At 39.8% G+C, this 15,537-nt stretch overlaps 1 protein-coding gene across 1 annotated transcript; it reads left to right on the top strand.

The window, feature by feature from the left end:
- The first annotated feature begins 1,246 nt into the window (after nucleotides 1-1,246).
- On the top strand, nucleotides 1,247-13,969 carry RAE1 (ribonucleic acid export 1). Its single transcript, XM_024201710.2, has 11 exons — nucleotides 1,247-1,338; nucleotides 2,355-2,459; nucleotides 3,990-4,082; nucleotides 6,564-6,650; nucleotides 7,456-7,542; nucleotides 7,853-7,924; nucleotides 8,447-8,554; nucleotides 9,530-9,636; nucleotides 9,749-9,824; nucleotides 10,403-10,597; nucleotides 12,731-13,969. The coding sequence occupies exons 1-11, from the start codon at nucleotides 1,249-1,251 to the stop codon at nucleotides 12,815-12,817; spliced, it is 1,107 nt and encodes a 368-aa protein (XP_024057478.1). The 5' UTR covers nucleotides 1,247-1,248; the 3' UTR covers nucleotides 12,818-13,969.
- Nucleotides 13,970-15,537: the final 1,568 nt, after the last annotated feature.

Raw genomic sequence — 15,537 nt, 5'->3', positions numbered from 1 at the left:
CTCCTGTCCCCCCAGCAACGGGCCCTGTCCCTCAGCAACTGGCCCAGCTCTGTCCTGTCCCCTAGCAACTGCCCCAGCTCTCTCCTGTCAGCCAGCTGCTGATCCCATCCCCCAGCAACTGCCCCAGCTCTGTCCTGTCAGCCAGCCGCTGCCTCCATCCTCCAGCAACTGGCCCAAGTGTCTCCTGTCCCCCCGCTACCGCCCCAGGTGTCTCCTGTCCCCCAGCAACTGGCCCAGCTTTGTCCTGTCAGCCAGCCGCTGCCCCCATCCCCCAGCAACTGGCCCCATCCCCCAGCAACTGGCCCCATCCCCCAGCAACTGCCCCAGGTGTTTCCTGTCCCCCCAGCAACTGCCCCAGGTGTCTTCTGTCCCCCAGCAACGGGCCCTGTCCCTCAGCAACTGGCCCAGCTCTCTCCTGTCAGGTACCCACTGCTCCCATCCCCCAGAAACTGCCACAGCTCTCTCCTGTCAGTCAGCAACTGCTCCTTCCTCCCCACCCTACTGCCCCTATTTCCCCTCCTAATGCTCCCTGCTTCAGTGTAAACTGCTCCACAGACATGTAAACTGATTGAAACAATTAATTTTACACCCCCCATCTGCTGACCTGTCAATGTTTATTATACAGCTTCTCCCCCGCCCCAAATGGTCCTACCTGATTAGAAAGTATCCTCCTCCCTCCCTCTGTGTACCCTTCCCCAGTGTAATAGCTTTTATTTATGAAGTTTCTTCTCTGTTTCCAAAGGGTGTTTGGAGTGTTGCATAGCACAACTACTGTTGAGCAAAAATACTGTTATTAAATAATAAGAAAGACAAAGGCAGCAATGTTTTCCAAAGCTCTCTGGGCTTGTGCAGAGACATAGCCAATGAGATTAAGGTGATCTGTGGTTATTGCTCATTGAAGGAATTGTTGACCCTCCAAAATCAGATTTTCTGGGGAAAATGAGGCTGAGGCCAAGGCCAACACTTGAGTTGAATAAACATTGCACAAACTTGCGCGCACACAAACACACACACAAAGTTAAATCTCTGACAGAGGTAAGAAGAAACTTATTTTGTGAGCAGGTTATTTTATAATTGTCCACTATGTTGTTTATTCTCCCCCCACCTTCCTCTAGACCATCTGGTACTGGCTGTTAGAGAAAGGATACTGAACTAGATGGACCACTCTGATCTAGTACAACACTTCCTAAGTCCCCAAGTAAAGGTCTGTTGCTTTTAATGGGCATTCTTGTCATTTGCAGGGCCAAGATGAGTTTGTTTGGATCAACCTCAGGGTTTGGAGCTGGTGGTACCAGCATGTTTGGAAATACAGCAACAGATAATCACAACCCCATGAAGGTACTTGTATTAACCTATATGTAAACAGTGGGTATCAGGCGATCTCCTTTCCAGGAATCAGGAGTGAACATGAGCATGTATTTATTTATTTTCTCTCTCTTTCCCCAAACTCATTCTTCCTAAGTATTGAGAAGTTTCAGGGTTTGTTACCAAATGCAGTTATGAATATCCCTCTTCTTACTTCCCAAGGAAGAAGATTTAGGCCCGAACCACACTGTGGTTTGTAACTGTTTGAGACTGTTGTCAAACATGGTTACAACCTAACATGGTTTGCAATTGAATTTGACCCAGAAACGGTGCTATGGACTATATGAGGCAGGGGCATAGTCTGTATAACAGTCTTGGCTAACACACCTTATAATGAGGAATGGTGATAATACCCTGTACGCTGTCAGGAAACTGTGCTATCAATGGCAGTATTGAAAAATAGTTCACAAGCACACTTCTAGCATGGATCAAGCAATGGTTTTGCCATTGCATTTCTGTGTTCGTTAGACTGGTTAGAGGATTCTAGCAATCTAATAGAACAGCATGTTATTTCAATGAACTTAGTGGGCCTGATTTTCAAACAAGTTTGGTACACAGTTTTGTGTACAGTTACCTTGATTGTGTGTGTGTAATTCTGATGATTATAGATGTTATAAAGGTATAATCTTTTGGAAACTTGCAAAACTTAGATCCACAGGACCTTGAAGTTAAAGGCAAAGAATAACGGTGAACTACAAAAGAAATAAATTGTACTATAACAGTCTCGCTATTCTACATGCAAGTGATTTCTTCCCTACTTACTATATCAGCAGTAAACCTATTAGTTTATTATAAATTATAATTTAAACAACATTTGTCAAAATAAATAAAGTACCACTTGTGATTCATTATTGTTGCCTTTTTAATATTTTTTTCATGTACTATCTATTTTGCAAAACTCAGAACTTTGTTAATTTACTCTATGACTAGAAGACACATTATTAAGTTCTATGACGTATGAATATTTGTAATTTTTTTGGTCTTTACAGGATATTGAAGTTACATCTCCACCTGATGACAGCATTGGTTGTTTAGCTTTCAGTCCACTAGCATTGCCGGGTAACTTCCTTATTGCAGGATCCTGGGCAAATGATGTAAGTATTTAATGAGCATGGTCTGTAAAAAGGACAGTTTAAATCTCTTTAGCTTGATACATACTTACCTACTCTTGTTACAAGTTATGCCTAAGATTGCTGTAGTTTAAAGATTGGAGGAAAAGAGCCACTTTTCCCCACTTTCCTTACTTTATTTAATTGACAGAAGTTTGCCTAAAACAAGTTTTGTTGTTTCATCTGAAAAGTCATTTTCCCCCCCTTGTTTTCTTTGTGTCTTTTTATAGCTCTAGGGCACAGAAAATAACTTTTAAAAACCAGAAATATGGTTCTGTAAACATCAAAATCAGCAAGTGGCAGGTGTAGTACCCAAAATTACTTTTAATAAATTTGTTGAAATTGACAGCATTTCAAGCTGACAATATCATTTAAACTTCAGCTCAAGGAAATGACTTTTACTACTTGATTCTGTGCTTTATAACGGCTAGTCCAATTTGTATATCTGTAGAGAGGACTAGCACATATATTTGTTACATTTGTTACATTTGTCTGCTACTTTCACTATACAGAAGAAAAAGAATCCCCTCCTCTCCATATCCGTTCCTCATACAGTTGTTGTATGATATGCAGATATAGGTTATGATTCAGAGTATTGTAGTAAGAGGTTGGAATTTCAGCAGATGCACAGTTTCCCAAACTGTGGTACGTGGACAGCCAATGGTCCACAGTGAGTTAGTCTCAGTGCTGGCTCTCAGCCTAACTACTTCCCTAATATTCATTTTCAAAGTGAAAAGTTGGTGTAGTTTATGTATGGGTGCTATTTGATTTCCAGTAGGAGGTGAGGTGGTCTGTGCAATTATGAATGGGACGCCATATGGTCCACAAGTCAATCTCCCTGTTAAGATGTAGTTCACGCTATTAAAAGATTGGGGTCTCCTGGACTAGACAAAGTTCAGTCCAATATCAAAGATCTTGCAGTTCCCAGGTTAATTTAGATTAAACAACAAGTATTGAGCGAAGGGAATTAATGATTTTCCAGAACATTGTCAGTAATTAAAAAAAATCATGAATCTCTATAGCATTTGAATTCTTAATAGGTGCTCCTATTTATTCTTCCTTTCTCATAATACAAAAGCAATGGGATATTCAGTGAAATTGTAAAGGTAAAAGAAACTGATAGGAAACATTCCTTTACATAGGGCTTAATCTGGGAAACTCGTTGCCACAAGACATCGTTTAAGCCAAAAGCTTGATAGAATTTGAAAAAGGATTATCCACTTATGTGGATAATAAGATATCCATAGTTAAATGTACACCCCTAAATATAGGGAATGCTCCGTGTTGCTGACATCAAAGGCAAAATTAGAAAGGGGTATGAGTGGCAATTGTATGATTGTAACTATTGTCTTTCCTCTTCCCTTCTTCCCCTCCATGTAAATTCAGTGTGTTAAGTAAGGGTAAGTTCTTCAAGGCAGAGGCAGTGCCTTGTTTCTGAGAGACACCTAGCACATTCCTGGGTATTCAAACAATAGTAATATATTACTAAATTGATATGTGCATCTTTTCTCATAGGTTCGGTGTTGGGAAGTTCAAGATAATGGACAAACTATTCCGAAAGCTCAGCAGATGCACACAGGGCCTGTGCTAGATGTGTGTTGGAGTGATGTATGTTCCTTTGTTTCAAAAAGTATTTTCAAGGAAATCGATTTTATCCAGAAAACAAATATCCTTATTTCTAGTTTCAAAACACACACAGACTTAAAATGTAGATACATCCTATGATTGTAGCATAGACTTTTGTCATCTAAATCCATGGTTGGTTTGTTTTAATAAACTAGACTACTACTTGGGTGTGCAGATGCAATGGCGGGAGGTTGTTTTAAGCTGTTAATAGCTAGTCAGTTTTCATTAATTTGTGATAGTACAAAAGGCCTTGCATAAGTCTTATGTACTGGAGTGAATTTCACCCTAGAATATTACAATTTTAAGCATAATTGCAGAATTTGTTTTGTTTCATTACCATTCATAGTTTAAATTTTGTACTATTTTAATTTAAAATTACTTTTAGGGTTTTGTTTAAATTAATATGTGAGACTTCCTTAGACAAGAGTAGACTATTGTGGCAGTTTGAAACTACATGGTTATGATTTGACCAATCAAAACACTTGTCATAAGTTAGTAAATACCAGTATCAGTACATTCCTCTGTACAATATTTTGTAAGTATTGGAAAAAGGAAAACAGTGGAATATTGGCATATTGTTCACTATCATCTTTTTTATAAAAAAATGCCATTCTTTTGAGATCTAAGATGCTTCTCAGTTTTTTGGGGCATCTTCTCTTGTGTGTGCACGGTTTGATTAGAAGAAGCATTGCATATTTATAAGACTGTAGAAAACAATTAGGAGAAAGGTTTGAAGTAGAATTTTGGACTGCAGTTAAGCAGTAGAACAGGGCAATACATGTTCTACTCAGCTGGATAGCAGTCTCAACGTATTTGTTAGTTCAGATAAATGTAGTGATATACAGTACATAACAGTTGAGATAGTGATTCAGATAATTAACATTAGGCAAAATGCTGTTTTGTATGATTGTTTTGTGGGCAATTGGCCTGATTCTCCATTACATTTACTCCTGAGGGCATTCCGCGCGAAAAAATTCAAAATTCTGCGCACAATATTTTAAAATTCAGCAGTATTCTGCAAGTTTTATTTGTCAATAAATAAATGCAGAGTCTCCAGCATGGCAGTGGGGAGCACAGGCCACAGGCTGCACGAATGTGAGAGATCAACCTGCAGCCTCCCTACCCGCCACCTCTGGGACACAGACTCATTGGTGACGCTGTACCCAACCCTGACACAGCACAAGGCCTGGGCCTGCCCCAGAAATGCCCTGGGGCCCTGTCCCTCTGTGCCAGGTACACCAGGTGTGGGGTAGGCAGGTTTAACCAGGCAGGAGCCAAGTGTGGCCGGGCTCAGCATGGGGAGGATCCAGGTGTCGGGTGAGAGAATTCTGTGTGGGACAATCTGGGTGCGGGCAGCGCAGTAGGGGGTCTTGGTGTGGGGGGGATCTGGATGCACAGAGGCTCATTGAGGGGTGGGGTTGTAGGTGCAGGGGCAATGGGATTCTGCAGGGCCTTCCAGGTAAAAGTGGTTGGGGCTCAGCAGAGAGGTCTGGGTGTGGGAGTCTCAGCAGGGGGGTCTGGGTTCTGGGGGAGTGGGGCATGGTGGGGTGGGGGTCTGGGTGCAGCTAGTTCGGGATCAATGGTGTGGGTGCTCAGGGTGGGTCTCGATGTGGGGCCTCAGGGTGGTGCAGAGGGGTGGGGGCTCACCAGGGTGGGAGTTTGAGTGTAGGGAGTTCAGTGAGGGGTCGTCTCGGTGCAGGGGACTCCAGATGCAGCGGTTGAGGTTCAATGGGGAACGGTTCAGTTATGGAGGGCTAAGAGGGTTCTGGGTGTACAGGGTGAGACTTGGGGGTGTCTGGGGATGGGAGGTCCGGATGCATGGGTTTTGGGCAGATGGGGAGCAGCTCCCTGTACGGTCACCGCTTCCCCCACAGCTGAGGAGCGATGGGGGCAGGAAGCAGGGGAGGATGCTGAGCTTCCTGCAGCTGGGGGAGGTTTCTGGGGGTGGGTCTGACACGGCCCCAGCCACTCCATTCAGGGAAAGAGGAAGTCCTGTCCTCTCCTGCCTCCAGCCCAACCGGGACTAGCAGCTGATCCTAACTCAGAGTAGGAGCCACTGGCTGGGGTGTCCCCAGCCCTGCGGTGATTTACCTCTCCACTGGCTGCTCCAGGTGCCTGAAACGCACCTGTGCAGCTAGGGAGTGGTGCATGACTGCTCTTGCTGCTTCCCTTTGCTTCCATGTCAGAAAGTCATTTTTCTGCGGGGGACATGAATTCCCCCAGGAGTAGGTTACATTGCACCGAATATAGTCACTTACTCCTATACAAATACTCTCAGAATAGTATTATTTTACATACCTATTTTATTAAATGACTGCACAAGTACTAGGCAGTGAAGAATCAGGCCCAGCAATTCTTTAATGGGTATTGGATATTACAAACATAAAATTACATGTACTGTGGTGCAGTTAATATTTCATCTTTTAAAATTATGAAACAAAATGATTTTTCTCTCATTTTTAGGACGGGAGTAAAGTATTTACTGCCTCTTGTGATAAAACTGCCAAAATGTGGGATCTCAACAGTAACCAGGCCATACAAATTGCACAGGTAAGTAACTCCCAAGTTCTTTCCCTCAAGAAAAAAAAGGAATCTTTACTATCCAATTTAAAATAACACTCAACATTTTCCAGTTAGATGCTCTTATATGAAGAATAGTGTGAGGAAAGTGCCTGTCAAATTGCTAGCTAAATTTTAAGGTGGAGGTAACTGATGATTACTGGGACTTAGGTAATGCAAATCTTAGGCAAAAGCCCTGAGTGCCCCCCAAGAGATTTCCCTTCCCTTATGGCCTTACTGTAGCACCCAGCTGCAGACTGATTCCTCCTTTGATTACCCAGTGTTGCTTCTCCACCCCATTTTGGCTCCACTTTGCTTTCTTTGTTTTGGTTACCCAGTCCTCTGTGCTGCTTTCTTGCTCTGTTTCACTGATAGTTTGTTCTGCTCTCCAATCTTTTTTACATAGATTTTTGGATGAGTACTAAGATTGTAGGGAAACAGAGTTTACATGTAATTGTTGAGTTCTTTTTCATGAGGGTATTGACTTCATAAGTGCACTGTTAATAGACTCTATCTACAGTCCACTTCAATGCACATTTTTACTCTAATATGAAACACTTATTTCTGTTGCTTAATGTAAAGTCTCTACGATATGTGAAATTAAATATGTGAAAATGTTCACTCTTTTCTTATAGTTTAGTTGTGGTGAAGCATACAAATTTTGGTTGTAGTGATGATTTAATAAACATTTATATCCTGCCTTTGTACCGTTCTTTTGCTATACACAACCAAAAAGTGATACAGGCTGTTATTTAAAAAAAATGTATATGCATTGTTCTTGGTTGTTTTCCTTCAGCATGAAGCCCCTGTTAAGACTGTCCATTGGATTAAAGCACCAAACTATAGCTGTGTGATGACAGGAAGTTGGGATAAAACTTTGAAGGTATGAAAATTGTACCTGATAAATGGGTTTGTACTATGCTAATATATGTAAAACTGGAAATGTTTGCTATAAATTTTGCTGAAATATACTAATTTAAAATCCAGAGGTCATTTTTTTTGGTGATCATTTCTAGCCCTAAGAAAGTGAGTGTTTTATCCCAGGGGTTAAACAACTTGAAATGAAAATGTGGCCAGGCTCATTTGTGCTAAAGTAATCAGTTGCAATATTTCCTAGTACTTATATGGTATATTTGACGGCAAAAGAAATTCTTCAAGTCTTTTAAATCCATTGATTTTCTTTTTTTCCTTAGTTCTGGGATACACGATCACCAACTCCTATGATGACATTACAACTGCCTGAAAGATGCTACTGTGCTGATGTGGTAAGCCACTAAACTCCTGTTTCATAAAAATGAAATTTGTGGGAATTAGATGGCTCAGAGGATTAATGGATTCACAGCCCGATACCTAGGTCATCTGAAACCAGCCCAAGTTACTATTAAATAAAAGTTACTCTTTGATGGCTGTTTGGTCTCAGTCTACTTCCTGGTGGATAGACATTCCCTTCCTATGAAGCACTATTAGTGGCCTTGTTGGCATTAAGAGGAGAGGGGCCAAAAATAGAATTGACACTGAAACTGAACTGCCCTCGCTTCCTTGCCCATATCAGAATTTATGCTTCATGTTGGAAGAAGCCTGTGCTACTATTGCCCTTGCTGTACCTATTCTGCAGATAAAATTTTCAGTCTATGGGTCACCTTCTACCAGAACGAACAGTCTTGCTCCTTTGAGTTGACTTTTTGAGGGGCTTTGGTGAAATAAGTAACTTGAAGGAGTTAGAATTCTCTGTTGTGAAATTAACATAGCCTAGTCTCTTCCAACCTGTCCCTCTCATCCTCATTCAGGTGCATCCCATGGCAGTTGTCGCCACTGCAGAAAGGGGTTTGATAGTATACCAGTTAGAGAATCAGCCTTCTGAATTTAGAAGAATAGACTCTCCACTGAAACACCAGGTAAATAAATAATTATTATTTATTACAAGTTTATTAATGCAGCACATAAAATGGTAGTTTAGATTCTTTATCAAAAAAATATTTTAAAACTACATTCTCTTCACTCGGTATAGTTTCTGCCCCTGAGTACACTTAGACTTTCAATGTGGTGCATATTCTGCAACTCTGTTGTACATATCTCCTTCCAAGTGGATGACTTCAGTTGAAAAAGGTTTCTTGAAAACACATGGTATTAAGAAATGTATTAAGATTTACTTCACATGAAGTAATTTGGCTGGCTTTCTTTATAGGAATAAGGAACAGTGAAAGACTATGCATTACAATATTTTAATGAAATATATCTGAATATTTACAACTATTTTAGTTAAATACTAAAAACTTTACAGTTCAGCTTAATGGGACAGATCCTGCATGCACATTTTGGCACCCGTGGAGAGGACGACTTGCAGGAGTAGGCTCACAGTTCAAATTTTTTATTGTTTTTAATTTTGGTCCAAAATGTCAGTCTCCCTTCTTCCTGTTTGTTCTTAACAAGACTGCAATACAGTGCTGTATTGTATAACGGGTAATTCTTCCAGAGAAGCAGGATTGATGGTATTTTGCTAGAATCTAGTAATTTTTCCTCACTATATTAATGTACAGTTTGGGACATGGAATTTTGAGAAATCTTTCAAATTCAGTCATGTCACCTAATATGCAAAAGATTTTTGTATGTTTAATTCCTTGGTGAAGGAAGAAAACTGTTGTGTTCATTTTGAGGAAATGTCTGCTGCTGATTCCCAAGTGAATTCAGAAATGTAGATATTCAGGTCCAAATTTTCACAGGGGCTTTGACCCATTTTCTAATGTTGTACGTACTTTTCTCTGTGCAGTGTTAGTACGTGCAGTGAGTTGTGCCCCCATAGAGAGGCAATGTTTAGAAAATCTGGCCCTTAAGCTTCTGTCTAAAATGCTCTATATCTTTCTCAAATTTAGCATCGCTGTGTTGCTATTTTTAAAGACAAAGTGAACAAACCTACTGGATTTGCCCTTGGAAGTATTGAAGGAAGGGTAGCAATTCACTATATCAACCCACCAAATCCGTAAGTGTGATTTTTTTTTTTTTTTTAAAACACTCTCTGCACTATCTTATTCATTTTGAAATTAAGAAAATGTGAAGGAATATCTTTTTTCTTTTTTTTTTTTTCCTTTCAGAGCCAAAGATAACTTCACTTTTAAATGTCATCGCTCCAATGGAACGAACACATCAGCACCTCAGGATATCTATGCTGTAAGTATTCAGCACATACCATTACATCATTTCTGTAGTGCAGTTAGAAGCTACATACACATAATATACAATTTTGTATGAAATCTACCATTAATTCTCTGTTCTCTGACCTTTTCTTGTGCCTAAAGAGTTCTTTTGCTTATGCTTAGAGGAAAAATTATCATATGCAAATATTAAAATAGGAGCATGCAAAGTATTCTGCTCTTCATTATAAACAACCAAAAGACCCACAACTTGGCTGACTTTCTATTAAGACTTATTAGGACAATTCTATACCCATGTTTTTGTTTATGGAAAAACATACTGCTCATTAAGCCTCTGCTTAAGAATCTGTTCAACACTGAGGGAATTACTGTGTTCTCTAATGGGAACTTGTATTTAAATTATAGCTGGTCAGGAAGAACAAATGATTTTGGCAAAAAAATTCTTTGTCAAGACTAAAATGCAACTAGTCTTAATTTAAATTAGGTAAATCTGCACATAATATATTTACACTCACTGAGTACAGTGTATGCATTGTGAAACTCCATCTTGTCTATATTGTTGGTTGTTTTATGTGATGGTTTGTATAACTGCAGGTAAATGGGATAGCATTTCATCCTGCCCATGGCACCCTTGCAACTGTAGGATCTGATGGTAGATTCAGCTTTTGGGATAAAGATGCACGAACAAAGCTAAAAACATCAGAACAGCTTGACCAGCCAATATCTGCCTGTTGTTTTAACCACAATGGGAATATTTTTGCATATGCTTCCAGTTACGACTGGTCCAAGGTAAGAAGGATTAACATTTAAATTTCGTATCAATGGTTGTGAACTAAGACGACAATATTTCAATAGTCCTTTTCATCTGAGAGTCTCAAAGTTCTTTACAAGTCTTCCAAATACACCTGGGAGATTGGGAAAAGGTTGATTAGGGATCACGTTAGCCACCTTTCAGATGAAACATAGCGCAGAATCAGTACATAATTGTTTAGGCCAAGAAACAAAGAATATCTTACCCAACTGAATATAGGCTGAACATAGTTACCTGATTTTTGGAAAATTGTTCCAAATGTGAATGCTAAACAGACCTACTCCTGGGAAGAGTACCCTGGGATCATACCATAAGTAAAATTGATACTGCATCTCTTCCAAAGAGCACACCTAGAGCACTGCTAAAAAGCTTGCTGGGACACGGTTACTTTTATTAAACAAGTAGGTGAGTGCCATGTATTTAATTTCCAATACCACTTTCTGCAGCTCCTTTGTGATGGTTTAAGGTCTTTCTTCCCAGTATGCACTCAGTGCTAAGATATTGAGACCTGATAGAATCGCAGCATGAGATAATACAATTAGTAGTTTGAAAAAGGAAGGTTGAAATCTAACCACTCTAGGTTGTTTACAGTAGCATTATTCTTTCTATTATATCTTGTGTATTTCTGTACTTTAAATTTGATGGAGTATCGTTCATTTCCTGTTGTAAACTGTTGGAGATTTGCTGTTCATTCGTGAACAGTGGCATGTCACATCTCGGGAGTTCATTTGTAGATAAAGTGATCTCTATATGTAGTTAAATTTACTAATGTGCTTTATGGTCCTGCTGGATGGGAAACGCTATTATTTTACTTTTATTGTTACAGTCCAAGATATAAGCCTTTTACTTTCATGAATGGGACATGTTGGCTTATATGAACTAACTGGTCTTTCAGATCTGTAGATTATGAACCGATATTTAGTAGTGAAACTTGAGTTGGTAGGCAATAAGTCTCCTTTCTAGATTCCATTTTTCTATCAAGTGAATGAAAGTCCATAACTTAACTATTACAACCCAATGCATAATTTTAATGACAGTGTCTGAATAAAGAAAACCAAGAAATTCAGATGCCAAAAAAGAGAACTAGATTTTCAAAGAGACCTAAGGTCTTATGTGCCTTTTAACACATGAATTATTCATGATGTTATTGCAATGGGTGTGCGCACTGGGCACTTGTATATGCAAATAAGTATTGACAGTTATTCATTTTCACACACAGAATACTAGATTTATATTCACAATTGATGAACAAAAGTAATTGTATAATTGTGTGTGGACCCTGCACTTCACTATATGAAAATTTGTCCTTCTTTCGTTTGGCTCAAAAGACAGAATGTACAATAAGGCTGTAATACCTTTTATAACAGGGGTGGCCAACCTGAGCCTGAGAAGGAGGCAGAATTTACCAATGTACATTGCTAAAGAGCCACAGTAATACATCATCAGCCTCCCATTAGCTCCCCCTACTCCCAGCGCCTCCCGCCCACCGGCAGCCCTGCCAATCAGCGCCTCCCCTCTTCGCCCCCCCCCCCCCCCCCCCCCCCCCCCCCCCCCCCCCTTTTCCGGCCCCGCCGCCCCCCCCCCCCCCCGCATCTCCTCATCAACTGTTTTGTGGCGTGCAGGAGGCTCTGGGGTGGAGGAGCGAGGGCATAGCAGGCTCATTGGAAAGTTGGCACGTGTAACACCAGCCCCGGCGTCGGTGCCTATACAAGGAGCCGCATGTGGCTCTGGAGTCACAGGTTGGCCACCCCTGCTTTATAACGTCCCCTCTTCATTCTTCTCCCTGTCTAGAACAATCTCTTTACTTCCCTTAACTCTCAAACTACTTGAATTTTGCATGTAAAGCAAAAGTTTAAGGAATGTTCACTCACTCTAAGCTTAAAAAAGACCTGTTTTGAAAGTTGCCTTGCATAGTGAATTGTTTCTAATTATAGTGCACACCCACCAATATTTCCCTTGGGTTGCATAGTAAGTCTGATCTTTAAAAGTCCATATTTTTAAATTGTAAAGTCTCACTAAATCGAATTGATGGAATGTTCAGCTTCTTGTATTTCAAGATTAGGTTGATACTTTGAATGAGATAAATATAGCTAACTTTTTCTCTTTTTCAGGGTCATGAATTTTATAATCCACAAAAGAAAAACTACATTTTTCTGCGTAATGCAGCAGAAGAGTTAAAGCCCAGGAATAAGAAGTAGTGAGTATAATTCTGACTGGTGTTACAGCAGTACTTTTCTGCCACTGGACTCCCTTGCAGTTGTCAATTTTGGATCGCTAACATTTAGCAGGAAACCCTATAAATAATACCAAAGTGTATTTTGACTTGCTGGAGAACATCATTCAAATTATGTATTCTGATGTGTACAGGAGTGTCTGATATTTGCAGGATGACTTACCATATATCTATTCCACTGCAGTAACTGCTGTAAAATCTCTAAATTCAAGACTGGTATTACTTTACTGTTTAGAAATGCAAATATGTCTATGCCAATATTTTACCGTTACTACAATAAAATATGTGCATTTACAATAGTTCTGGAAAAATTGTACAGATACTGTTTCTTTTAACTATTTGGGGAATTATGAATAACTTGTCTCAAAGGGGGCTGGTCATTCTGATTTTAATATAGAAGCGTTAGCAACTATAGCAGAAAGAAAGCTTTGCAAATTTGGTTTTCCTCAGGGTTTGGATTAATTTGGTATTTATGTATGTGACGAAGACCCAACGTAGAACAGAGAGGCCTTGTGCAAACTCCCCTTTTCTCTTTCCATGTACTCCAACAGTGCACTTCAGTCCTAACTTGCAGTGCCTTTCCTTATCCCAGTCCTAAGCAGAGACCGCCAGTTGCATCAAGTGGTATAGTTCAGTAGCATGGACAGACAGCTAATGGTTAAGATGTGACCACCAAACTGATTTTCACTTGTGGCCTAAACTGTTTGATCACCCAGATGTCTCCAGAATTGAAAGGCTGTTCTTTTAACTCAGTGTGCCACCAATTTCCCCAGTACATTTTTGTCAGGCTGAAATAAGTTTGATCACTTTAATACTGGATAGTTTATAGTGCAGGTGGGTTTCATCCCTAACTAAACAGTGCTGTGAAGTTAAGCAAAAATGATGTGAGTTTTTTCTGACTCAAATCTGCTACCGTTTATTTTTGTTAACTAAATGTTGTACACATGCCAAAGTTTTCTTTCTTGAGCTGACTGCTTATTCCTTTTGATTATTATTTGTGGAAAAAAATGGGGCCCGCATGTAAACAAAGATGTGTCTTATTGTAAAAATCTCTGTAAAAATATAATTGTAACACTTGTGATTACTGATTCATAGCTACATTTAAAATAAAATTTTTACTAAATGCTTTTGAGTATTCAGTAGTTCTAAAGCTCCTTTAATAATATGGACAGAACGCATCAGGCCAGCATGTTTGTGCTACATTTCCAAAAGTGGCTTCTTGGCCTTTCATTGCAATTTCAGGTTTTTCTTCTAAAACTAACGCAACAGCTAAATGCAGTTGCACAAAAAATGTCCTGAGTTGGAAATCTACTTCATTTGCCACTTCATTATAAATCATTCCTGTGGTTTTTGTCTCAACGCTAGTCCTCTTAGTTCATTAAATATAAAGGGCTTTTGTTTAATGGAATTAATCAAGTTCCTTGGTATCTCAACAGCCAGCCACCTGACAGCATGATTCATTTGTACCAAAAACAAGCTATCATCAAAATCTCTTGCTCTATGGTGCTCCTCTGTTTGCAGTGTTGATTTAACAGCTGTTAGTTACATGTCTGAGGAATAATCATGCAATATGCTACTATTTCTCAGAGGTGCTCTTTATTATGTTTAATTACCCAAGATAGGTTTCTACCCTGTACTGCTATGTTCGTCTGGTTTTAGTTTTCAAATGCAGAGAATGGAGTAGTTTCCCATTCTTTTTGTAATAGAGATGAGAATTTCCAACTGTTTCAGCAGTGACTGGTTGTTTGCTTGAGCAGTTTTTATTATTTTGTTGAATGTCATTTTTGAAATTTGCATGTGTTTTCTGAAAGAAAAACAACATTGTAATCTTTTGTGCTAAGCATATTTCCAGTTTCTACAGTTGAATTAATATTATGAATGCCAACAAGCACTGGGCAGGCTAAAGGTCAACTTAATCCAATGTTGAGAAAAAAGTTACATTAACTGTGTTGTGGGGGACTTTTGTCCCCCAAATGCATTCAGAAACTAACAACAATTCTTTATTGTTTTAGGCAACAACAACAAAAAATGTTAGCTAGCAAATTGAAAGAACTAGCAGGAGTCTTATTAAGTGTAAGCCTATATGCAGTTTTCACACATCAGCATGGATGTGGAGTGGTCAGCACATACAAATTCATTCCCCACATTGCTTGTGGCTCTTCTAGTCAGCTGACCTTGGACAAATGTGGCAGTGTCCATTGTTGAGTTTTCTAGGTGCTCCCATGGTGGCTGGTTTTTTATAGGAGGCAAGGGATGAGAGTGTTGCTTTGATGGGCATGGTGAGATGACAGGTATCAAGGATTCTTCTCTTTATATGCATATCTACAAGTTGTTCTAGATTGACAAGAACAAGCACCTTCTTTGTCTTGGGTAAGCCTGGTGCCAAGCAGGACTCTTGCTGACCCAAATGATGAAACTTGCAATGTCAGCAATTTCAAGCATGTTGAAGAAAAGAACCGTTGGCCACCTATTTATCTTGCACCTGCAGGAGTACATTCTTGCAAGGTGATCCACGTTATCAACACCACTTTTAGTGTCATTGTAGTGGAGAATTAGGTGGGGTTTCTTTTTGTCTCCTCCAACAGCCTTGTCTTGATACATCATTACTGACTTGCCCCTTCTTTGGAGCGTAGGAAACCAGGGTGAGTAGCCCAGCAAACCTGAACACTGATGACAATTTTTCTC

Source organism: Terrapene carolina, unplaced genomic scaffold, assembly GCF_002925995.2.
Source record: "Terrapene carolina triunguis isolate 2854851 unplaced genomic scaffold, T_m_triunguis-2.0 Scaffold130, whole genome shotgun sequence".
Taxonomy (NCBI): Eukaryota; Metazoa; Chordata; order Testudines; family Emydidae; genus Terrapene; species Terrapene triunguis.
This window is presented reverse-complemented; position numbering and strand designations above follow the sequence as displayed.

Excerpts from the sequence above, each read along its gene's own strand:
- RAE1 (XM_024201710.2), top strand. The coding sequence starts at position 1,249 with ATGAGTTTGTTTGGATCAACCTCAGGGTTTGGAGCTGGTGGTACCAGC. Across the intron at positions 2,460-3,989 it reads CAGGATCCTGGGCAAATGAT|GTTCGGTGTTGGGAAGTTCA; the intron begins GTAAGTATTTAA and ends CTTTTCTCATAG. Across the intron at positions 10,598-12,730 it reads CCAGTTACGACTGGTCCAAG|GGTCATGAATTTTATAATCC; the intron begins GTAAGAAGGATT and ends TCTCTTTTTCAG.